The 25,276-nt window shown below is 44.2% G+C and overlaps 1 protein-coding gene across 3 annotated transcripts in view; it reads right to left on the reverse strand.

Moving 5' to 3' along the window:
* Positions 1-18,918: 18,918 nt before the first annotated feature.
* ATP10B (ATPase phospholipid transporting 10B (putative)) overlaps positions 18,919-25,276 on the reverse strand; it is a 118,517-nt gene continuing 112,159 nt past the window's right edge. For all 3 annotated transcript variants that reach the window (XM_068534579.1, XM_068534578.1, XM_068534580.1), the window contains one exon: positions 18,919-19,378. In XM_068534579.1, the coding sequence (XP_068390680.1) occupies positions 18,919-19,378 (460 nt within the window). The remainder of the gene's footprint in view (positions 19,379-25,276) is intronic.

Consider the following 25,276-nt stretch of genomic DNA (forward strand, 5'->3'; position numbering starts at 1 on the left):
TACTTAAAAAAATTATTTTCCATTATAGGTTATTACAAGGTATGGAATATAGTTTCCTGTGCTATACAGTAAATCCTTGTTGCTTATCTGTTTTATGTATAGTAGTTTGTATCTATTAATTCCACACTCCTAATTTATCCCTTCCCTTTCCCCTTTGGTAACTGTAAGTTTGTTTTCTATGTCTGTGAGACTGTTGCTGTTTTGTATATAGATTCATTTGTATTATTGTTCAGATTCCGCATGTAAGTGATATCATATAATATTTGTCTTTCTCTGGCTGACTTACTTCACTTAGTATGATAATCTCTAGGTCCATCCATGTTGCTGCAAATGGCATTATGTCATTCTTTTTTAATGGCTGAGTAATAGTCGTGTGTGTGTGTGTGTGTGTGTGTGTGTGTGTGTGTGTGTGTGTGTGTATCTCACATCTTCTTAAGCCGGTTGTCTGTTGGTGGGCACTTGGGTTTTTTCCATGTCTTGGCTATTATAAATAGTGCTGCTGTGAATATTGGGGTGCATGCCTCTTTTTGAATTAGAGTTTTAGTCTTTTCTATGGAGTTGTTTAATTCCTCAACTGATAGTCCCAGCTCCTGTAAGGCAGCCCTCTCCAGGCAGCCTTCTTTGTATTGGGTCCCATTAGCGACAACTGTTTCCTCTTCTCATCCTCTTTTAGGCCTGCGAGTGGTTATAGGGACCTCTATTGCCAGACTTGGGGTTCAGACTAGCTGCCATAGTTTCCCTCTAGACTTCCCACACCTTTGTAAACAGTCCCTTTATTAAAAAGTCCTCAAATTTTTCTAAAGTGAATGTGCTTTGTGCTGGGACCATGGCACATACGATGCATAAAATGCTAACTTGTAAGGTGTCACACTATCGAGGCAGACTGACCGATACTCAGTAAGGGTTTGGGGAGCCCAGAGGACAGAGAATCATTTCAGAAACTTCTAGGGGCTAAAGTCCTCACAGAAGGCTTCAGAGGAGGTGTGACCTTGGCTGGTCTCTTAAAGATGGATAACATGCACCTAAATGTAGAAAGCGTTCCAAGAGTTGGATAGTATGTATGACTCTCTAGGCAACCATGAGTCGTTGAATTTGATGAACATATAATGCTGGGTTGAGAACCACTGTTGTAGGTAGTAAGGTGCCATTGAAACTTTCTAAGTAGGTAAGTGATGTGGAGATAGCTTAAAAATGCACAATCCAGAATTTGGTGATTAAGCAGACAGGCTATGGGATCGGAGGGACTAAAGTTAAAATCCAGGCCTGCTTCATACTAGCTGTGTGTCCATTAGTAAATAATTTAATATTTCTGAACCTTAGTTTCCTCTATAAAAGAGAAATGGTGATACCTTGTATAGATGTCATAAAGATTAAGTGAAGAGTTGTATGTAGAGCATTAGTACTGTGCCTGGAATACTGTAAATGTTCAGTAAATCGTGTCATTAGTATGGTCACTCTTATTATCCTTCTCAACCCCAAGAACTTACCACATGCCCAAGAGCTGTGAATGTTGGAAGGGAGACCAGTGGCCTGGGCTCTGACAGCTAGAGGATACGTCATCGTTGTGACTTAGCGTCATCTTCCAACATGCTTCTCCTTTCTCTGATGGCCTTCTGGAGAAGTTGCTGTGCACGTTCCAAGCAAGCTACTATCCCTACAGCTATCTCTAAGGGACACAGGGTCAAAAGGGTTCTCATATAAGGGTGTCGGTACAGAAATCACTTGCACATTCTTAATTTTTAAAATTTTATTTAAGTATAGTTGATGTACAATATTATACGTTACAGGTGTACACCATGGTGATTCACAATTTTTAAAGGTTATACTCCACTTATAGTTACTACGAAACATTAGCTATTTTCCCCATGCTGTATAATATGTCCTTGTAGCTTATTTTATACCTAATAATTTGTACATCTTACTCTTGTACTACTATTTTGTCCCTCCCCTGTCCTCTCTCCCTACTGATAACCACTAGTTTGTTCTCTATATCTGTGAGTTTGCTTCTTTTTTGTTATAATCACTAGTTTGTTGTGTTTTATTAGATTCCATATATGTGATATCATACAGTATTTGTCTTTCTCTGTCTGACTTATTTCACTTAGTATAATGCCCTCCAAGTCCATCCATGTTGCTGCAAATGGCAAAATTTCATTCTTTTTTATGGCTGAGTAGTATTCCATTTTGTGTGTGTGTGTGTGTGTGTCTATATAGTTATACCTATATCACATCTTTTTACTTGTTTTTGTTGAAGTATAGTTGATTTACAATGCTGTGTTAATTTCTGCTGTACAGAAAAGTGATTCAGTTATGCACATATATACATTCTTTTTCTTAGTGTTCTTTTCCATTATGGTTTATCATAGGATATTGACTATAGTTCCCTGTGCTATAACAGTAGGACCTTGTTGTCCATCCATTCTGTATATAATAGCTCACGTCTGCTAACCCCAACCTCCCGCTCCATCCCCCCCAACCCCCTCCTCTTTGGCAACCACAGGTGTGTTCTCTATGTCCCTGAGTCTGTTTCTGTTTTGTAGACCTGTTCATTTGTGTCATATTTTAGATTTTACATATAAGTGATATCATATGGTATGTGTCGTTCTCTTTATGATTTACTTCACTTAGTATGATAATCTCTGGTTGCGTCCATGTTGCTGCAAATTGCATTATTTCATTCGCTTTTATGGCTGAGAAGTGTATATATGTAACATCTTACAGAAAAACCCAAACGAACTTTTTGGCCAACCCAATATATCATCTTTTTTTTTTCCTGAAGGATGTATAGTTTTTTTTTTTTTTTAAACTTCTTATTTTATGCTGGAGTACTGTATAGTTGATTAACAATGTTGTGTTAGTTTCAGGTGTACAGCAAAGTGATTCAGTTATACATATACATGTATCTATTCCTTTTCAAATTCTTTTCCCGTTTAGGTTGTTACATAATATTGAGCAGAGTTCCCTGTGCTATACTGTAGGTCCTTGTTGGTTATCCATTTTAAATATAGCAGTGTGTACATGTCAATCCCAAACTCCATAACTATCCCTTCCGCTGACCCTTCCCCCCTGGTAACCGTAAGTTCGTTCTCTAAGTCTTTGAGTCTGTTTCCGTTTTGTTAATAAGTTCATTTGCATCATTTTTTTTTTTTTTAGATTCCACATATAAGCGATATCATACAATATTTCTCTTTCTCTGACTTACTTCACTCAGTATGACGATCTCTGGGTCCATCCATGTTGCTGCAAATGGCATTATTTCATCCTTTTTAATGGTTGAGTTAATATGTACCACATCTTCTTTATCCTTTCATCTGTAGATGGACATTTAGGTTCCTTCCATGTCTTGGCTATTGTGAATAGTGCTGCTGTGAGGATAAGGGTGCATGTATCTTTTAAAATTATAGTTGTCTGGATATATGCCCAAGAGTGGGATTGCTGGATCATATGGTATTTCTATTTTTAGTTTTCTGAGGAACCTCCATAATGTTTTCCATAGTGTCTGCACCAACTTACATTCCCACCAACAGTGTAGGAGGGTTCCCTTTTCTCCACACCCTCTCCAGCATTTGTTATTTGTAGACTTATTAATGATGATCATTCTGACTGGTGTGAGGTGGTACTTCATTGTAATTTTGATTTGCAGTTCTCTAATAATTAGCAATGTTGAGCATCTTTTCATGTGCCTGTTGTCCATCTGTATTCTTCTTTGGAGAAATGTCTATTTAGGTCTCCTGCCCATTTTTTGATTGGGTTGTTTGTTTTTCTGTTATTGAGTTGTATGAACTGTTGTATATTTTGGAAATTAAGCCCTTGTTGGTTGCATCATTTGCAGATATTTTCTCCCAGTTCATAGGTTGTCTTTTTGTTTTGTTTATGGTTTCCTTTGCTGTGCAAAATCTTGTAAGTTTGGTTAGTTCCCATTTGTTATTTTTGTTTTTATTTCTATTGCCTTGGGAGTCTGACCTAAGAAAACACTGGTATGATTTATGTCAGGGAATGTTTTGCCTATGATCTCTTCTAGGAGTTTTATGGTGTCATGTCTTTTTTTTTTTAAATTTATTTTGGCTGCACCAGGTCTTAGTTGTGGCATGCGGGATCTTTAGTTATGGCATGCGGGATCTGCTAGTTGCAGCATGCAGACTTCTTAGTTGTGGCATGCATGTGGGATCTAGTTCCCTGACCAGGGATCGAACCCGGGCCCCCTGCATTGGGAGTGTGGAGTCTTACCCACTGGACCACCAGGGAAGTCCTGGTGTCATGTCTTATATTTAAGTTTTTAAGCCATTTTGAGTTTATTTTTGTGTATGGTGAGAGGATGTATTCTAACTTCATTGATTTACATGCAGCTGTCCAACTTTCCCAACACCACTTGCTGAGAAGAATTTCCCCATTGTATATTCCTGCCTCCTTTGTCGAAGATTAATTGACTGCAGGTGTGTGTGTTTATTTCTGGCTCTCTATTCTGTTCCATTGATCCATATGTCTGTTTTTGTCATACCATGCCATTTTGATTAGTGTAGCTTTGTAGTATTGTCCGAAGTCTGGGAAGGTTATGTCTCCTGCTTTGTTCTTTTTCTTCAGGTATATCACATCTTCTTTACCCATTCATCTGTTGATGGACACTTAAGTTGCTTCCATATCTTGGCTATTGTAAATAGTGCTGCTATGAACATCGGGGTGCATGTATCTTTTCAAATTAGTGTTTTTATTTTTTTGGATATATACCCAGGAGAGGAATTGCTGGGTCACATGGTAGTTCTATTTTTAGTTTTTTTGAGAAACCTCCATACTGTTTTCCACAGTGGCTGAACCAATTTACATTCCCACCAAGAGTGTATGAGGTTTCCCTTTTCTCCACATCCTCACTGACATTTGCTGCACATTCTTAATTTAAATGCAAGAAAAAGGGTAGAATTTCCTCCTCAGAGAATGCCAAAATGAATTAAGTTACCCTGCATGCAAAGATATTGGGGTGTCCTTGGTGCTTATCTGCAGGCGGTTTCATTTGAGGGGGTGGTCTTTTTGACCATTTTTAAAATGAGCGATTCTCGACCAAGACATGCTGGTGGGATGCAGACAAATAACTGGGTAGTCTGGCTGTGGCAGCCTCTGTTCTTTCCTGATGCCCCTTTGAGGTAGGACATGGAAGTTTGATCCATCTCCCAAGTAGACACAGCTCCAAGGAGTGTCCAGGAGAAGTGACATTTAACTAAAGATTGTGCATGGGGATTAGAAGAGGGACCTAACTTTATACATCTTGTCCTTCTCCCTAGAGTAGTTCTTCCTTGCAAGCCATCTTTTGTATCCCTTCTTTTTTAATCACAAATCTCCAATATTAAAAAAAAGACTCTGCTCTCTCATTCTGTGGCATTTCACCCTTGCCCTGTGCTTGTACACCTCCACTCAGCAAAACCTACCATAATAAGGTATATTACTGATTTCCCTCATCCCCCCCACTCCCTGCCAATGAAATGGGGTAGATTCGATTAAAGCCTCCGTTCACTATACTCTAGGTAGAGTTCAGCTAATGGTGGTGGCGGTGGAATTCCAAACAGAAAAGTGTTGGGTTGTGTCTCTCTAGGGCAGAGGGAAACAGCGGGTCTTGAACAGTTTGCTTTTCAAATGATGACCCGCCTGCCTTCTTTTTTATTAAATTATTATTTTTTATACAATTTTAAGGGTTACTTTTCATTTACAGTTATTACAAAATATTGGCTATATTTCCCATGTTGTACAATACATCTTTGAGCCTATCTTACACCCAATTGCTTGTACTTTCCACTCCCCTACCCCTCTGTTGCCCCTCTCCACTTCCCTCTCCCCACTGGTAACCACTAGTTTGTTCTCTATATCTGTGAGCCTGCTTCTTTTTCGTTTTATTCACTAGTTTGTTGTGTTTTTTAGATTCCACATATAAGTGATATTGCACAGTATTTGTCTTTCTCTGTCTGACTTATTTCACTTAGCATAATGCCCTCCAAGTCCATCCACATTGCTGCAAATGACAAAATTTTGTTATTTTTTTTTATGGCTGAGTAGTATTCCACTGTGTGTGTTTATATATACCACATCTTCTTTACCCATTCATCTGTTGATGGACACTTAGGTTGCTTCCATGTCTTCTGCCTGCCCTCTTTTGATGATATTACCTGAAAATCTCTTCTCTTGGGCTAGTCAACTTACCAAAAAAGAGTTCTCCAATCTCCTGTTTGGGAGGGGCCTTGGCTTTGGGGCTGCCTGCATTCTAAGAGCTGAGGGCCTAACCTTTTGATCAGGGAGGACCTTGCTCTCAGCCTGTGCTCTGCTCATGGTACCTCCTGCAGAATCTTCATTTCAACCTCCCACCTGGTTTGGGGAATGGAGGTTCCATGTCTGCACTGGTTGGGGTAGGGGAGCTGGCTCAGGCTTTGAAACACCTTGTTTTCAGCTCTCTACTCCCTGGATCCCCATTTTCAGAGTTACCTGGTGCTTCTGATTCCCAAACCTCTGAGGTCTGTTGGTAGGCACTGCTGGGATTCATGTTGGTTTCTCACCCTGCAGGTCCTTTGCAGAGAGTAGACAGCTGAAGTGTAATCCAGTTACCCTTCCCTTATTTCTTTTCCATTTTCCTAAGTTTTTTTTTTACTCCTCTTTGTCTTTAGTTTGCTCCTTTTCTCTTTGTTCTTGAGGATTTACACCTTTCTACTCCCTTAACTCATATTCTAGTGGGATTTTAGGAGAAAGTGGAGGTAAATGTGTATGTCAATCCACCTCATTTAACTGGAAGTTGAGCTGATGTTCTCTTTTTCTGTTTCAAAAGTTAACTTTTTCTGTTGTTGCTGGTGGTGTGGGTTTGCCAGGCTTTCATTAACCAGAGTCATTTGTTTTCATCCTGGAATACCCATGGAGATTTCTTTTAGGTTTCAGAATTTGTCTTTAGAAGATTTTCAGCCAAGGAGCTGATATATGCCCTATTTTCAAAGCTTGCATGGGTGAGCAATGCATCCATTCAAGAGAGAAGGGGTAGAAAGTCTTATCAGTCTGGACCTGTCAGCCTGGATAAAGGGGCCTTCCATCTTCCCAGGAAATCTGCCACAGAATGATGCTGAGCTATCTTAGTTATTAAAGAAAGCCTACACATCACTCAAATCAGTTCTCAGCTCCCCTGTGCTCTGAGTTTCTATCTACAGTCGTTAGTATCTCTGGGTGTTTTCTCTGCTTTGCTGGGATTCCGTGTTAATCTGCTTCTTGCTTGGCCCTCGTGTCTCCTTCATCACTCAAAATATACAGCTGGCATGGTGGGTTCCTTATACCATTTCAGTTCTTACTACTTCATACGCTCCAGAGCTATGAAGGATTTTAGAGATCACCTAGTGGCTTCAAACCTGCAGTCTACAGATCAAAAAGAAGAGTTTTAACCAGTCTTGGGGGAAAGCCTGGTACATGAAGCAGGTAGAATGAGAGCCGTTCTGGGTAATGTAGGCAAGGGAACCTACCCCATCCTGATCACATCTCCCCAAGGAGATGGATTAACCACCACTGATCCCATTTAACTCTCAACTTGAATGTGAGAGGCTGAGTCCCTGAGTTGGGAAGTAATTTGCAGAAGCTCATGTAGTGGACTAGTTCAGGATTTGAATCAAGGCCTCCTTATACTCTACCATTTCCTCTAGATCCACAAATGATGAAGCCAGAAGGGTGTTTGTGGAGACTTTCAAGTGAGTGATCAAACAGTGGCTGCATCCTATGAGCCTGACTGCCCCTTTTTTCAAAGTCTCCACTCATCCATAGTTTTGTATGAAAAAATCATAAATAATAATTCTCACTGAAACGGCCTCCTTTCTGCCCCAGAATTGGTGTCCCGCTGGCTTGTTAATTTTAGTTTGGGAGTCAGAGACCTAGTGACAACTGGTATCGTGCAGGGCTCCTTGGCTGTTCAATAAATGCTAATAAACCGTAAGCTGCAATCCTAACAATCCCTGCCGCCCGAACCAAACTGCAAGGGCAAAGATGACTTTGGTCTGAATTGGATTTGAAAAGGCTGAAAGAACAGGCTTTGAGTACGCAGTGGAAATGCCAGTCGAATATTAATTATATTGGCAGTGCCGGCCTGCGGAAGGTGCAATGGTTCAGCCACAAGAACGGGAGAGGGATGATGAATGCAGATGAGATGCTTCTGCCTGTGAAATCCAAGTGTGGCTTCACAGAGAGGCCAGGGAGCCTCCGGTGGTTTTCTGCAACTCTCCTGGTGTTCAGAGAGGTCTTTCTGGTCTTCCCATTTGCTCGTTTTATTTATTCCTCAGAATCACCAGGGTGACGTGGCCATGAGCTATCTTAGGGGCAGGTTTTAATTAGTGGCTTGGGGATTCCAAAAGTGGCAGCGAGGTAGATGGGGGCTCCATAACCTCTTTGCCCCACTGATTATTTACCACATTCCAGGAGTGGGCTGTTTGGGTCCACAGTGAACCAGGCACATAATTATAACCGGTCCCTTTATGCAGCAGGCGTCTACACACAAACACACACACACACAGCATTAACAGCATCGGGCTGTAGGGTGGGCAGGGATAGAAGTTTGCTTACGAACATAGGAAGCCATAGGTAAGAGATAATTTCCATATATCTCACCCCCTGGCAAACTTCTAAATTATGTATACTGAAGAATTTCCTACAGCTCTAACTGCCCAATAGATTGTGTGACTAATTGTTTCTTTCCACTTAAAATGGGAGCCTCCTGGTAGGCTGTATGTTTTGGTGCAATTATGTCGCCCGGACCAGGGCCGAGGCCATTTTAGCCACCTGAGGGGCGTGCTAATTGTTCTGAAGTGTGCTGCCTGGGGCGCGCCTCATTGCTGTAGTGGTTTTAATGGAACTTCTAATTAAGAATAAGAAGTGAAAAGGGGCTGGGTGCATTCCTCCCACATCAGGGGTTCAGGCAGGGCGCCTTTGAGCACAACAGTGTGAACATGCCCATGGTGGGAGCCAGCTGGGTCAGAAATTGCTGTGCCTCAGGTGTGGTTTGTCTACAGGCTTGGTGCAGGCTGTTGGAGCTGTAATTAGAGCTGGGCCAATGTCAACGTGGTGTCCGGGTTGCCAGTCCTCCCAGGCTCTGTGTCAGTGTTTGGAGGGGGCGCCTGTGGAGGAGCTGGAAGGGGAGGAGGCTGGAAAGTTTAAGTAGCTGGAAGTACAGCCTGAGGGAGTTGGTGAGACAGGACTATTCTGGCAAATCACATGCCCTGACGCTTCCGTAAGACCAGGCTGCCCTGGTTGTTAATTATAGTGGGCTGGGAATCCCACTGGGGTTCGGAACACTAGTTTTGTCTCTTGTTAACAGAGCATCTTTGGGTAAACTGTTTAACTTTTCTGAGTCTCAGTTTGCTTTACCTGTAAAATGGGGATTAAAAATATGAATTAAGTTTGATGTTATTTTGGCATCATGGACTTAGAACTCAGGAATGTCTGCATCCCACATGGACAATCATTTCTCCCCTCTGTGGGCCTCCACTTCCCAATTCCCCTTACTCCGTTCTTCCCAGACTAGTACCACAAGGAACATTAGCAGAATGGGAACAAAAATAATTTACTTATAACTGAGCCCAGTGAACCAAAGTAGGAGAAAGAAAAGGGAACGAAAGAGAGGTTGGCTTTCTCCATGAGACGAGTCTCAACTTAGTGTGCTGGCTGACCTAATGGAAGGAGGAAAGAGAGACACAGGAGACCTCAGATGTGTCTGGAACTCTTTTAAGATATAGGCCGTCAAGAATCACTGATTTTCCTGGCACTCTGACCATTGGATCATTCTCTGGTCTTTGCCTATAGGGAAGAGAAGAGTGGGAGGCTGAGACACAGACCTCATGGTATGAGAGAGGCAGAGGAAATGTCTCTCCCCACCTCTGTCTCCTAGATTTGTAGTCAGGACTAGATGAAAGAACATTCTTATGAGCCAGTCTGCTACTATCATTGGCCAAGGCTTGGTTCTAGCCCTGGAATGACCTGTGATTTCAGGCCCTGACATTCTATCAGGAGTGAGTAAAAAAAAGAAGACGCGAGTCTGTATTGAGTTCCATAAGTGGTGTGCAGAGAGGTTTGAGAGTTCAGTGACTAGGGAAAGCTTTATGGAAGAAGTGGTCGTTAGAGGTCTGAATTTGAGATTTGGGCTTTGATCAGGCGTTCTAGGCAGAGGAAGTGGCCCAACCAAAGGAACAGAGGTTGGAAAGTGTAAAATGTGTTTAGGATGGCAAGCAGCCTGATTCCCTCAATTGCAGGCTCTGAGCTCGGCAAGGTAGGTCAGGGTCAGGCGATGGGGGCTCATTGAACACCTGGTTCAGGAGTTGGGTCATAAATAGAACACACAGCTCTTGCTTATCTCCTTTGGGAGTTATTTTTATTTTTATTTTTTTAAATAAATTATTTATTTATTTATTTTTGGCTGCGTTGGGTCTTCACTGCTGTGCGTGGGCTTTCTCTGGTTGCTGCGAGCGGGGCCTACTCTTCATTGTGGTGCGCGGGCTTCTCATTATGGTGGCTTCTCGTTGCGGAGCATGGGCTCTAGGCGTGCAGGCTTCAGTAGTTGTGGCCCGTGGGCTCAGTAGTTGTGGCACGTGGGCTCACTAGTTGTGGCTCACGGGCTTAGTTGTTCCGCGGCATGCGGGATCTTCCCGGACCAGGGCTCAAACCCGTGTCCACTGCATTGGCAGGCGGATTCTTAACCACTGCGCCACCAGGGAAGCCTGGGAGTTATCTTAATATCCTTCAGATTCCTTCCCTGCCACCTGCTTACTCTCCCTGCCCACCTCCCACTTTCCAACTATGTTTGTGGTTTGCTAGTGTTTAGCCAGTCAGCAGGTTTTCAGTTGACTTAGTAGTGGCTTTAATTATCCTTTTGAAAAGCTGATTAGTCTGGTTTCAAGCACATCTACTGAAAAAAGATTTCTTATTGATAGCTTGAGTGGAAGCTTCAAGGGCATTTAGGAGTCAACTGAGTATGTGTTCTTACAGAGGAGAATCATGAATTCAGAAAAATGTGGTGGCCTTAGTCGTCTCCAGGCCAACCTCTTCATTTTACATATAGAGAAGAGTGAGAGAGGAAGAAGTCCCACAATAAGAAATTTGCAGATTTGGGAATCAGATCTCCTGACTCTTAATTCAATCAGGTCTCTTTTCACTGCATTGTGGAAGGAGTGTAAACTAGAGGTTAATAGTTTGGGCCCTGGAGTTGGGCTCCTCGATGTTGAATCTTGGCTCTTAGCCACATAATTGCCTGTTGACTTTTGGGAAAGGTATCAAGCCTCAGTTTACCCATCTATAAAATGGGACAAGGAAGCCAAGTGGAAAAATACATTATCATTTTCAGGGAACAAAAGAAAGGGTGTATATTGATATTTCCTGTTTGTACAAGAGCTGCCTGATGTGTAGGCAGTCATGTCCAAGGGGTGAAGCAAGGGTCTTCTAAAGAAAGGGTCTTTTGGCCAAAGATGTCGATATCCTCGCTCTGTCCTGCCACCCTGCCTGCTTTATCTTCGGGATGAAGGACCCCAAGACCTCTTAAAATAGATGAATTACCAAGATGGGATCTCACATTAGATCATGATGATCATTAAGACCGTGGTTTGAATGACATCCTCTGGTTTATCCTGGGCCGATGGTGAGGCCAGGAGGGTGACATGAGGTCCTGCTTGGAAGGGTACACATGGGCCCATTTGGTAAAAGCACCTATTGAGGGTACCTCAGAGATTCCATTTTCTTTTCTTTTTTTTGATATATATTTTAAAATTTATTTTATTTATTTACTTTTGGCTGCGTTGGGTCTTCATTGCTGTGCGCGGGCTTTCTCTAGTTGCGGTGAGCGGGGGCTACTCTTCCCTGCGGTGCGCGGGCTTCTCATTGTGGTGGCTTCTCTTGTTGTGGAGCACGGGCCCTAGGCACGCGGGCTTCAGTAGTTGCAGCACACGTGTGGGCTCAGTAGCTGTTGCATGTGGGCTCTAGAGCGCAGGCTCAGTAGCTGTGGCGCATGGGCTTAGTTGCTCCACGGCATGTGGGATCTTCCCGGACCAGGGCTCGAACCCGTGTCCCCTGCATTGGCAGGTGGATTCTTAACCACTGCCCCACCAGGGAAGTCCCCGAGAGGTGACTTCTTACTAGTATAGCCCCATCCTTCACCCCCCAGGCTGCCCTTTTGCAAACAGGGCGATATGAATTTCATAGTCAAACAGATCTATGCTGGCTCACCTGCCGTGTGGCCTGATATTTTAAAATTTTACCCTTTTGGGTTAATCTTCTCATTTTTAAACGTGCAAGCAGAGCTGGAAGGGACTGCCAGTTCATCTCTAGCTGATGAGATGGTTGAAGAGTCCTCCTTGGGGCGTGTCAGGAGACCCCAGTTCCAGTCTCTGCTCTAACTCCAAATTAGTGCGTGACCGTGCGCACAGCCACTTATCTCTCACCTCAGTTTTGTCATCAGCATCTTAAGGAATATCTCCCACCTCAACCTGTGGGAACATAGGAGAGCTGGGGTAGGAAGGGCTCAAGACACGGAAGAAAGAACACTTTTCCTCAAAGTTCAGTCAAGTGTGTGTCAGGCAGCCTCCCTTTGCTGCACTGGGGTCTGAGAACAGGCTCTGAGGATACTGTGCCTCCCAGGTGGTCTGGGGCTTTGTTGTGCCTGAGCTTACCTTCCTCCAGCCCTGCTCTGCGAGGGGCTGGCTCCCCCGATAGCCTGGGAGTCAGGGGAGAGACGGTGGCTGTTTAAATCTGGGGTCAGAGGAGGGGCTTAGGGGCGGTGATGTGCATGGTACTGGAGCTGGTCTTGGTGTTTTATTTACACAGCAAGCAGCTACGTTTACGGAGGGGTGTGGAGGTATTGACAGAGATTATAGGAGAGTGAATTTCCTATTCGTCCACCCCTTCGCACCTGGAGCGAGCTGACAGTGTGTGAGGGAGAAGCGTCCTGGCTCCAGCTCCCTCCTGACAGCTGGAAATGCCGGCTGCCCTGCCCGCTCCTGAGGTGTTTGCAATTCCTTAATACCTACTGATCTCAGAAAGGCAACGTGGCGCCTCCCCGGGTGCATTATCTTCCCAAATAGGGTTGCTGCCTTCCTTCCTTCTCTACTCTCTCTGAAACCAGCCCCCATCTATGATTTTCTTCAACAGCAAGAGTCACCATATTGCTGAGCTCTGACCTGTGCAGGGCACTGGGAACACATCAGAGAACAAGACCACTGGCTCCCTCCCTTATGGGATCTTTCTGTGTGTGGTGTGCGCATGCGCACGCGCAAGACTCAAAACAGCTGCGCGAACAGTACGTTGATTTACCAGAGGTCCTTCCCCCACTGTAACCAGCCTCCCCAAAATAGCTTTTAGAATCACAGAATGTTAGAACCAGGCCAATTCCCACCCTGAGTGTTTGGGGAATCTGAGTGAACCTCAGTTTGAGGTTGAAACCCGGGCAAGGGATTTGTCCAGAGTCACAGCAGAAACTGTGGGCAGGGCCAGAGTTGAAATCTGGCTTCCAACTCCTGGCTCGGCTTCCCCTGCGTCTTGTTATTCCTGCTTCAGCTGCAGGAGGAATCCTCAGGTGTGGCAGCTCCTCCGCCGATGCTAAGATGCTAGGTGGCACCAGCACACCTTGGAACAAAAAGGCTCCCAATCTGGCTCCCATCTGAAAATGCCCGAATCCTCACTGCTGGCGGCCTGAAGTCCGGGCTGGGCGCTGTCTTCTCTTAGTGCCCTCACAAGGCCTGCCTGCTCGGGGGCCTGCCCCTGATGACAGTCCCACTTCCTTCATCCATGGAACTCTTCCCGGGTCCCAGATGCCTTGGGGACCTGTTCGCTGGTTACCTGGAAGAATTCACTCCTATGTGATTGATTTCTTCTGGGGGCTCTCTGTGCAGAATGGAGAGTTCTGGCTGGGTGATCAGCTCAGGGGAGCTATTTTAGGGCCATGCAGGCACAAATTCCCCTTAGGTGCTGGTATCTTTCTTACTTACTGAAGCTTCTGTTTGGGTGAACAACCCAGCTGAACATGGTGTGGTCTCTCCCCGGGTCACATTGCCAGTCTGTGACAGAGGGGGGATGGAGTCCAGGCTTGCTAAGCACCGCATTACTTTGTCTCTCAAGAGAATGTCCAGAAGACAAGACCCTCTGTCACTTGGTCCCTACCTGCCCCTCCAGTGCCATCTCACAGTTGTGGAGCTCTGTGGCTAAGAGTATGGGCTCTGGTTTCAGACTCCTGGGATTGGAATGGCGTCTCCCCAGTTGTTAATTGTGTTACTGTACCATGTTTATGGAACATTTCTCTGCCTCAGTTTCTCCCTCTGTGAATGGGATGGGGTAGATTACATAGGATCTCAAATTTCTTTGCAACTTCCCCCACTAAAGGTGGAGTATACTTTCCCACCCCCCTGAAACTGAGCTGGCCTTGTGACTTGCTTCCATAGGAATGTGGTGGCAATAATGTGTGAGTTCTGAGCCTAGGTGTCAAGAGGCTTTGCAACTTCTGTTCTTTCAGGACATTGCTGCCATGTGACAAGCCCGGCTGATGTCATTGAGGATGTGAGGCCACGTGGAAGGAGATCCCAGCCATCCAGCCCACATTGCCACTCACAGCATTGTGAGTACATGAATCATTTTGGGGGTGGTTTGTTATGTTGCTGAAGCTGACTGAAATAGGGGAGAATAATAGTACAGTAGTCTCTCCTTATCCATGATTTTGCTTTCTACAGTTTCAGTTACCTGTGGTCAACCATGGCCCAAAAATACCAAATGGAAAACTCTAGAAAGAATTTGTAAGTTTTAAATTGCATGATTTTGTGAGTAGTTTGATGAAATCTTGTGCCTTCCCACCTGGGACATGAATCATCCCTTTCTCCAGCGTATCCGAGCAGTATATGCGACCCCCATTACTCACTTAGTAGCGCTCTAGTCTCAGTTATCAGATCGACGGTCCTGGTATTGCAGTCCTGGGGCAGGTAGGGACCAAGTGACAGAGGGTCTTGTCTTCTGTCCAAGTCACCCTTACTTCACTTAATAATGGCCCCCAAACACAACAGTAGTGATGCCAGCAATTTGGATATTCTCTTACTGTGCCTAATTTATAAATTTTATCATAGGTATGTATGTATAGGAAAAAACATAGTGTATGTAGGGTTTGGTACTGTCTGTGGTTTCAGGTATTTACTGGGGGTCTTGGCGCATAATCTCCTAGAATAAGGGAGACTGCTGTACCTACCTTGAAGGGTTGCGTTGAGGTTTACATAATAATGGGAACTTAGATCAGCGCCTAGCACACATGAAGCAAATACAGTCGTTACTACTAACATCATCATGGGGCACTTCGTCTTGCTTATTGCATTCTAGTCCCACTGACCTTTCTTCTTATTCTTCTTTCTTCCTTGTTCCTTCTTTCTTCCTCCTTCTCCTCCTCCTTCTTCTTCTTTTAAATATACCAAACTCTTCCTTTTTCAGGGCTTTCATACTTAATTCTCTCCATTTGGAATGGCCCTTCCCTGCTGTCTTGTTTTATGGTTGGGGTCTCAGCTGAAACGTCTCCTCCTTGGAGAGGTCTTCTCTGAATCTCCCTCCTCCCTTCCTCTCCATTTTTGCTCCCTTTCACTGTGTCTGATCATCACATATATTGATTTCCTTGAATATTGTCTGTCTCCCCTTCTAGATTTCAAGTACCTTGAGGGCAGGAGCTGGGCTTTTATCCTTGCTGCCCACCACGGTGCTGTGCACAGCAGGCACTCACTTGGTATTTGCTGAATGAGTGGATGGAAAGAGGCATCTAATCAATATGAGTTTGAGGTTGGTGTCTGGTTTCCAGGAAGAGGGGAGTATCCAGGTTGCAGTTTCAGAGAGAGGAGACTATGTGCGCTGCTTCTCATTCTTACAGCCGTTTAGGTTTTTGTCACACTCTTTGTTGGATCAATGATGTTCCTGATATCCTATGTCCAACAAGGCTGTGGGCTTCTTTAGAAAGAGATTGAGTCCCTCACAGCCCCAAGCACATTGTCAGGCATCTAGTCGGGGCTTAACGGAAGTTTATTGGATAGATAAATGGACGGACGGGTGGATGAATAGGTGAATAAATGAGTGAATGTAAAGAAGGATGGATGGACAGTACTACTCAGACTGCAGGCAACAATGGAAAACCATGTTTATTTTTTCCTTCTAATAAAGGACAGTACATTTCCAGTCAATCTGTAAAACGTCATGAATGTATAAAAATGTATTAAGTACAGTCATTAGTATTACATTGCAGAGAAATAGTTGTTATAACCCTTTCCCCTAAGATGGTACTTGGACGGTCACTGTTGGTTTGCTTTAACAAAAAAGGGCAAGAGTAGGTGACCAGTTGGCCTGGTTGGCCCAGGACTAAGGAGTTTCCCAGGATGTGGGGCTTTCAGTGCTAAAACTGGGAAAAGCCCAGGCAAACTGGGATGGTTGGTCATGCAAGAAAGAGAGCAGCACGAAAATGTTGGGTGTGCTTTGGCATTTAGGTACAGGGGTCCGATATTTTCTCAACTTCCCACGACCTCGCTTCCTCTTAGCTCTGGAATAAAAATCCCTGTGTTATTATCAAGGGTGTTACAGCTTTCAAAGGGTTTTAACAACCCCGTGTAATTTGGACTTGATCTTTATGCCAAGCCTGGGAGGTAGGGCAGTTCTAACCTAATCTGCAGGTGAAGCATGCCACATCAGTGCTCCTAGCTCCTAGAGAATACGGGGCAGAGAAAAGACTCCCACCCCCATCTCCTGAGGCCAGTGTTCTTCTCACGACTCTGTTCTTTTCTGAAACATCCTACCTGTCTCATCTGGTTTTCAGGAGTGAGCAGGAATCATACGGGGGAAAGGAAGGACCCTGAGATCCAAGCTTTGGCTCAGTCCCCTCATTTGGGACAATTTATATCATTACTGCTTTGCCTGATGTGTTTATCTGCTCCTCCTCTAGCAATCCTCATGAAGGATTCCCCTGAAGACCCACCAGCTGGTCAGTGCTGGCATCATTATGTGGCAAAGTCAGTGAAAGAGATCCAGTACATTGACTCTAGGATGATGTCCCAAATGGCCCTTCCAGTTAAGGTTTGCCAGCAGGATGGTCAGAGGACCAGCTCAGTCTGCCATGTGCCAGCTTGATTGTTGAGCTCTTTTTGGGCACTTCTGCTGAGAAGTTACTCAAGTGATAAGTCAGTTCATGGGGTGGCTGTAACTTGCCACTTGTTCCCACCCTTGTACTTCTTGCCTGACATATATAGGCACCACCTTAAGGCGGGAGGGTTCAGTAGTCCTCCCTGGCTCACCTTAAAAGACTAGGGACAGGCTATCCTTGCCCATGGTAGACCTCACTTCTCTTGACAGTGTATTAGAATCCTATCATCCATTCTTTTATTCCAACACTGTTTTGAGCTCTTTTGCATTTTTGGCATTTACGACCGCTAGGGATAAGAAGTCTATGTAATCCTTCTTTTCCCTGTGAAGTGAGACTTCCTCTGGCTCTCCCTAATTCAGCTGAAGCCTGTGATATTCTGGGATAAGCTTAATCAATGGGGTTTGACACTGGTCCTACTCTTTCAGATGTTGTTGTTTGGGCTCAGAGTTGCTCTGTCATGCGGGTCGTCTATTCTGGGTGCAGCTGTGTAAAGGTCTGATCGTAAGAGTTTTCCTTTTCTGAGAGTTGAATGAGGGATGGTTACAGGTTTCCCCTGCTATCTGAAAGTAGAGCGTTAGTATGAAAATTTTCGTAAGCTGAAAAGGCGTAAACAGAGAAGCAATTACCTTAGGACGCGTCTTGCTAATGGATGCACAAAATATCTGGATAAATCCAGGTAAAGCACAGCTGCTTAGACACAGTTCAAAGCTATGGCAGTTTGATTCTGAGATGCTGAGTGCAGTTCCTGGGGAAGGAGTTGGGTGGTGCCACTCAATGCTCAGTGCTCTGTAACCGCTGGCTGCAAAATAAACGCTGAGCGCTATTCTCACTTTTCACCTTTTTTGGGGGGTAAAAGCAGAAAGAAATTCAACTCTTTGGATTTCTTTCGGTTAGCAACAACAGGTACCAATGTAGGTCTTTTGTAAAAGTGAAATGGCTTAAGGCAAACTTTTGAACAGTGGGGCATATTTGTACTTTTATTTAAAAATAAATAAAGTAAATATCTTTAAAAGAAGAGTGCTGCCCACGCCCTCTTGGTAGATTCCCCAGACTGTGGGACATGTAGCCTATTAGCTAAAGCGTGGAGTTTTTGCTTCACGGGCTTATGTCTGTTCGCTTTCACATGCTTACGTTCTTTCTGCCTCTTACACTAGCTGCGGCCTTATGACCCTCAGAAGTGTCTGTGACTCTGAGTTCAAATCTGATTTTAATCTTTAGACGTGATTTTCTTTGGTTTAGAGCAGACCCAACTCTGAGAAGGGAAGGGGTGTTAACCCCGACATGACCATCCCTGCAATACACTTGAGATGAGGCACTTGCGTGAGGCTCTTCTGAAACTTGAACTCTTGACACCAGGGGGTGACGTGATGGTTTGACAATCCCAGAAACTTCCAGATCTTGAGATATTGGCTGGCTTGCTACACTTCTTGGCATCTGGGAAACTGATGGCCCAGTTGCATTGGGTTGTAGGCTGTACTTATCGAGAGGGTCAAAGAATGTCTCTGGGTTAAACAATGAAAAAAAACCTCAATGCAATAGAAATATAGCCTCCTTATAAAAAACCTTTTGCAAGAAGTGCTGCCTGGCAGCAGGAGAAAACTAGAGGTCGACTGGTTTCCAGTCCTTTTTTGTCAGACCCCTTGGGGCCAGCACTTCCTCTAAGGAAGTCAAGCCTGGTGGGGAGAAGAGGATTAGACGGGCACATTCTTCCCTTCACGAAGAGGAAGAGTCGTGGTTAATTAAGCCAGTGATTAGCGGCCTCCTCTGAGTTTGTGCAGATCTCTGCAGGCCCCTCATATGGTCAGTGAACTCTGGGATCGGCGATGGCTGCCCTGGCTGAAGGGCCGGTTCGAGTTCGTCTGTCCACTTGAGTAGGCTCCGGACGCCGTCACCCTACTAGGCTCCAGGAGAAGGTGCTCCCCAGATGAGAACTGAGCCCAGGAGTCCCGTGAGCACGGGTCATCCCTTATGTGGTCCCCACTGCCTCTCTCTCCGGGCAGCACCCAGTCCTCCTTGGACTTGCACTCCACAGGGCTCGAGCTCTTTGGGGTGCTGGCTCTGAAGCTCTGTTCTGGGGCAGGTGGCCCTGGACGGTGGGTGGGCTGGGCCTCTCCAGGGACAGTGGCAGGCCTCTGTCGGCTTCTCCAACTCTGGATTTCCAGCTCTCTTTTGTCCATGGGGAGTTTGTCAATTTTCTGAGCTTTTAAGATCGGAGACTTCCCGTATGTCCCTTGTAGAGCCAGGAAAAAGTACCTGGTGGGAAATAACAGAATAAAGATATTTTCTGACTTCTGACTTCTTGAATTTCAGCATTGGAAGTGTCCTTAGAATCCAACTCCCTGCCCAGGGAAAGATCATCTTTTTTTTTTTCTTCAAACAATGGTAATTTAATGTTAGTTATTATAAAGAAAAGGTTACCATGTATTGGCCTTTAATGACTGCATGAATCATGGGGTACTCCCTTGGGGAAGCCTTTTTTGATTGAACTTCCTTCTCATAAATGCTTGTACCACCTCTTAGTTCATAATGATGGCACTTTAAAAAGAATTTTTTTTTAATTTTTCATTTATTTTTAACATCTTTATTGGAGTATAACTGCTTTACAATGGTGTGTTAGTTTCTGCTTTATAACAAAGTGAATCAGCCATACATATACGTATATCCCCATATCTCCTCCCTCTTGCGTCTCCCTCCCACCCTCCTATCCCATCCCTCTAGGTGGTCACAAAGCACCGAACTGATCTCCCTGTGCTATGCGGCTGCTTCCCACTAGCTATCTATTTTACATTTGGTAGTGGATATATGTCCATGCCACTCTCTCACTTCGTCCCAGCTTACCCTTCCCCCTCCCCGTGTCCTCAAGTCCATTCTCTACGCCTGCGTCTTTATTCCTGTCCTGCCTCTAGGTTTTTCAGAACCTTTTTTTTTTTTTAAGATTCCATATATATGTGTTAGCATACAGTATTTGTTTTTCTCTTTCTGACTTACTTCACTCTGTATGACAGGCTCTAGGTCCATCCACCTCACTACAAATAACTCAATTTCCTTTCTTTTTATGGCTGAGTAATATTCCATTGTATATATGTGCCACATCTTCTTTATCCATTCATCTGTCAGTGGACACTTAGGTTGCTTCCATGTCCTGGCTATTGTAAGTAGAGCTGCAATGAACATTGTGGTACATGACTCTTTTTGAATTATGGTTTTCTCAGGGTATATGCCCAATAGTGAGATTGCTGGGTCGTATGGTAGTTCTATTTTTAGTTTTTTAAGGAACCTCCATACTGTTCTCCATAGTGGCTGTATCAATTTACATTCCCAACAACAGTGCAAGAGGGTTCCCTTTTCTCCACACCCTCTCCAGCATTTATTCGGGAAAGATCATCTTTGCCACTCTCTTGACTGATGGATCAAATCTATGCCTGTACACCTCTGGTACTGGGGAGTTCAACAACAAAATATAACAGCTAACATTTGTTAGGTACCAGGACTATTCTAAGTGCTTTACATATTATTAACTCATATTATTCTCCCCCAAATCCCATGCGGTTGGTACTTTTGTTTCCTGCTATGTACAGACATGGAAACTGAGGCACTGAGAGACTGATTTGTCCAGAGCCACACAGTGGTCAAGCTGTGGTCAAGACCAAGTGCTCTGGATTCTGAGGCTTTTCTCTCATCTACCATGCATGAGGCAGTCCATTCTATTTCTGAGCTGTTCTAATTTAGGCAAATTTACTTGCTTTGGAATGTCAACTCTTTGTGGGACTTAATAATTTTAAAGTAGTTTCCCAGTACGTTCTTTTCTTGAATCCACAGGCTATGCTAGCTTCACAGCATCAGTGTATTATCACTGTTTTCCAGATGAAGATACTGAGGTCCCAAGTGATGAGATGGGTTTCCTAAGGTCTCCTGAGAAGTTGATAGATCTCCCTGATGGTTAACTCAAGTTTCCTTTCCCCTGCCAACCTTCTTGTAGCCTGTAGTGGACTCTGGAATCAGGGGTCTCTATATGTGCCTAGAATATTTTCCTGTTCCAAGTTTAGGTAAGAAGGTAACTAAAACTATGTGATCTATGGAGAAGCATATACCATCTTGTGACGCTGGGCAGCTCATACCCCCTCTCTGGGTGTCAGTTTATCTAAAACGTAATCCAGTTGGTCCAGACGACGTCTAAGGTCTTTTCCAAAAATAATCCTTAAATGTTTTTTTAATTTCTAAAGCCTTATAAGCAGAGAGGCTCCCATCCTTCTATTATGTCTAAAAGGTTCAGGATGATCTCAAAGTGAGCAGGGGTTTCTGAAGACCACAGTAGATCCTACGGAATCAGAAACTTTTCCCCATTCTTTCTCATCTCACCCAGGGAGGCAGTGCAGGTGGTCATACATATGTGTTTCAGGAAAGACTCAACTTCTTGCGGGAAACTGGAATTTTCTCAGTTTAAACATTCCCCCAAGCTACCAACTTCCCTCTCTGTCCATTTAGTGAACAAATACCTGTCAAGTTCCTACAATGGGCCAAGCCCCAAGGGATTATTAAGCTGGGAACCAGACTGACAGGAATCTTGCTGTCAGGAAGCACAGGAACAGAGTTAGTTAGAAGCCGAAGGAGCAGTGAGAGTGTCAAACACGTGATCTGGTGCAAGAGACCTTCCTTGAGGAGGAGACATTAAAGGTGAGGACTGAGGGATGCACAGGAGGAAGCCAGGCAAAGAGGGGGGTGAGAACCAAATCCTGGGCTCAGTGGCTGCAGTGTGGAGAGTGAGGGAATAGGACACAGAGGGGTTGGCAGGGTCAGAGCAGGCAAGGACCATGGGGAATGTTTTGGGTTTTGTGCATTATTGTAAAGGCCTTGGGAAGGCCCTGGAAAGTTATGAACATGACACGATTACACTTTGACACAATGATAATGGGTTAGAGTAAAACCCAATAGGAGACTATTGAAGTAATTCAGAATGAAAGTCTTATAACCTATCCATGGTGGTGGCTGTAGAAATGGAAATAGCAGATGGAAATACCTACTGAGAAATAGGTTAGCAGATAAAATTGTCAGGTCTTGGTGATGGGCGAGAGAGGGGCATGTGGTGGTGGGTGGTATCAAGGATAAGTCTCATGGGCCTGCCTTGATCCTAAGTGGGTCACAGTGGATGAAAGGAACTCGGGAAGAAAGCCAGGTTTCTGGGATGGTGGTGGTGACAGAAGGTAGATAGCGAATTAAATTATAGATGTCTCCCACTTTTCTGAGACGTAGCAGGCCCAGTGCTGGTGAGGCATAGGTAACTAGAAAGATCTGGGCTGGGAGTTTATACTAGAGATTCATTTGTGAAAAATGATATTTAACTTCACAATAGTGGTTGCTATGTTTATGGAAAGAATTAAAGTGAGAAGACAAGAGAACCTAGGACAAAGGGTTGACAATACACCATGTCAAAGACATGAACCAGCAAAGGAAACAAAGAAGAAGTAGGAGAAAAACCAAGAGAGTTCTGTTACTGAAGCTAAATGAAGAGTGTCCAAGGGCTCTATTGTAGCGAATTACGGTGCTGCATTGTGTTTTAAAGTTTGTGTGTTAGTTATTTAAGGGATAAAACAAAAGAAACTTACTTTCTCTTAGTTTAAGAGAATCCATACAGTTCCTTTGTACTGGTTGAAGTAATTAGACCGAGATAAGTGAGGTCACGGTTAGTGGCTAATTATCACAAGCTTGGTGAGTGAAATCAATCTTATTATAAGTACAGCTTACATCTTTAAGTGAACAAATAGAGTTTTCTATAGCAAACATTCTATCATGTAGACTTCTGTAACAAAAATTAATTGTTCTAAGGTTACAAGTCAACAGTCCTTGGAGCTATTAAAATAATCCTTTCTCTGTCAAAGGAAATCTCTTTGCCTTGCTTAGGCAACAGAATTAAACAGGAATTCAAGTTTATGATGATAATATAGAATAAGCAGAGATTTAACTTACGCACTGTGGTAACTGGCAAGAAAATATTTGCTGACTTTTCCCTAAGTTAAGTTGTCCCTCATTTGTTTAACAAGCTGTAATGTTGAGTGTCTGTCTTTTCCAAGAACGTTCATACTTTTCAACAACCCTCATCAAGCTGGTAGCCTCTGGCTCCACATGTGTCTTCTAGCCAAGGGTAGGACAAGAATCCTCCGCTGATGATTTGCTCTTTCCATACCCCAAATAAGACACAGAACAGAGGAGGTCAGTCCTTGGTCAGAGGTGAGCATAACCGTGTTTAACCCCAAAAAGTGTGGACAAAAATATTTAACCCACATATTTGATGCCCTTTTCCAGTGAGGGCAGGACCTTCATGGTCTCTCCCAGGCTCTGTCTCCCAAGGGGTTGGGCTGAGAAAGGGGGTGGGTGGGAAATAATGTCCTCTGAGGCTTGTGCTTAATTGCTTCCCACTCTTCAGTCCCAGGGCCCTCTTTTAATACTAGTTACTTTCACCTGTATTACAATCAAACTTCTGTCTGAATTGTCTGCTGGGTTGTAGACTTCTTGAGAGCAAGAGTTCTGTTTTATTCATCTTTCTGTTTCTTTAGCATCTTTTTCTCATTTATCTCTGAGGGCAGCCTACGTGACAAGAACTCTGCTAGCTGTGGGTTATATAATGATAAGGAGATACCTTCCTTCCAGGAGTTAATGGTCAGACCAAGACAAACAGATAAAACAGATAATGTGGGCTAAAGGTAGTAGTGACAGACAGACCCAGGTCATGGGAACACATGAGCGAGGGGGATCTGTTTCAGCCTGAGGGAGGTAGGTGAAGTCAGTCATGCAAGGGTTCTGGAATTGCTCATGACTGAAATGATGTCAAAGGGTGAGGAGGTCTGGTAACGAAGGGCATTTTGAATAGAAGGGACAGCAGGAACACAGGCAGGAAGGGGAGAGGGCAGGGAGCCTTTAGGGAAGTCCAAGAAGCTTGGTGATGTGGAGCCCAAAGTTTGAGCTTTGGGAGCAGGGGGAGAAGGCTGTAGAGGCCAGTAGGGGCCAAGCAGGGAGGCTGCGTCCACAGTGCATACTCAGCCGTTTGCTGAGTTCACAATAGTGTTTGTCATATTGGTATCTTCAGCCTCTAAACCCTGCATCAGATGTCAAGGTTCTGAGGTGGCTTAGGAAGAAGAAATGGAGCCCAAACTAGGTTAAGCAAGCTGCCAAACTTATTAAAGGAAGCAAAGCATGCTAATGGCTCTCTGCCTAATTTTGGATTAGAAAAAGTTCTACACAATGTTGCAATGGCTTCTTGATTGTGGCTTACAATGATAAAAGTAGCTGAATTTCAATGTTCAGAGCAGACAAGATCCTAAGGATGGAGAGAGGCTGAGTCTTGCCTCTGGGTACAGCATCATTAAGTTCACCGAATGCTCTGACTAGAGAGCGTGGGATGGAGAACAGAATACTGGCCTCCGAGTTGGGAGAACTCCGCTCCCACTGTGACTTGTGGTGGGCTGGAGGACACATTCTGGTGCCTCATAGGACTACAACCACAGCTTTGCCTAATATCTAGGTGATTTTGCAAAAGGCAAATGAGGAGCTAGATAGAAAAGCATGTGTCAAGAGTAAATTCTAAGGACACACCAGGCGTTGTTGTTGCTGTTGCTATTTTTCGGGAAAAGGCGAATGTAGAGGATTTAGGCTGGAAATGTTAGAAATAGTCCCTCTGCATGAATGATTTATTTGGCAAATACAGGGTGTGTGTGTGTTTTAACAAATTTGAGTAGTATTAAAAAGTTGGCTATTTCATGCAAAATTTGAATTTCTGGGAAAAATCTAAAGCTCTGAAATGCTAGTCTTGATCTTTCCTTGTGGCAGTGATAGGCTGAAGCTTAGAAGTTCCTTCTCCTAATGTCTGTACTTCACCTGGTTTGCTGCTGTTGCTTACCTGTCCCTGTAGGCATTTGAGAGTGAGACTCCTGGGCTAAGGAATAAAGGACTATAGAGCTTTTCAAAATGATTCTTTTTACACAACAAAGTTTGTAGGGCAGGAGCGTAGGAATTAGTATTCTCATTTTACAGATGTTATAACAGAGGTTCTGCCAGATTTGGTGACTTTGCTGCTCTGGGGCTGAGCTGGGACCTGAGTCCGTGCTATTTGCCTCCAAGTTCATTATTCTTTCTGTCCTAGCTCCCTGTCTTTGAAAC

This window comes from Eschrichtius robustus, chromosome 2, assembly GCF_028021215.1.
Source record: "Eschrichtius robustus isolate mEscRob2 chromosome 2, mEscRob2.pri, whole genome shotgun sequence".
NCBI lineage: Eukaryota > Metazoa > Chordata > Mammalia > Artiodactyla > Eschrichtiidae > Eschrichtius > Eschrichtius robustus.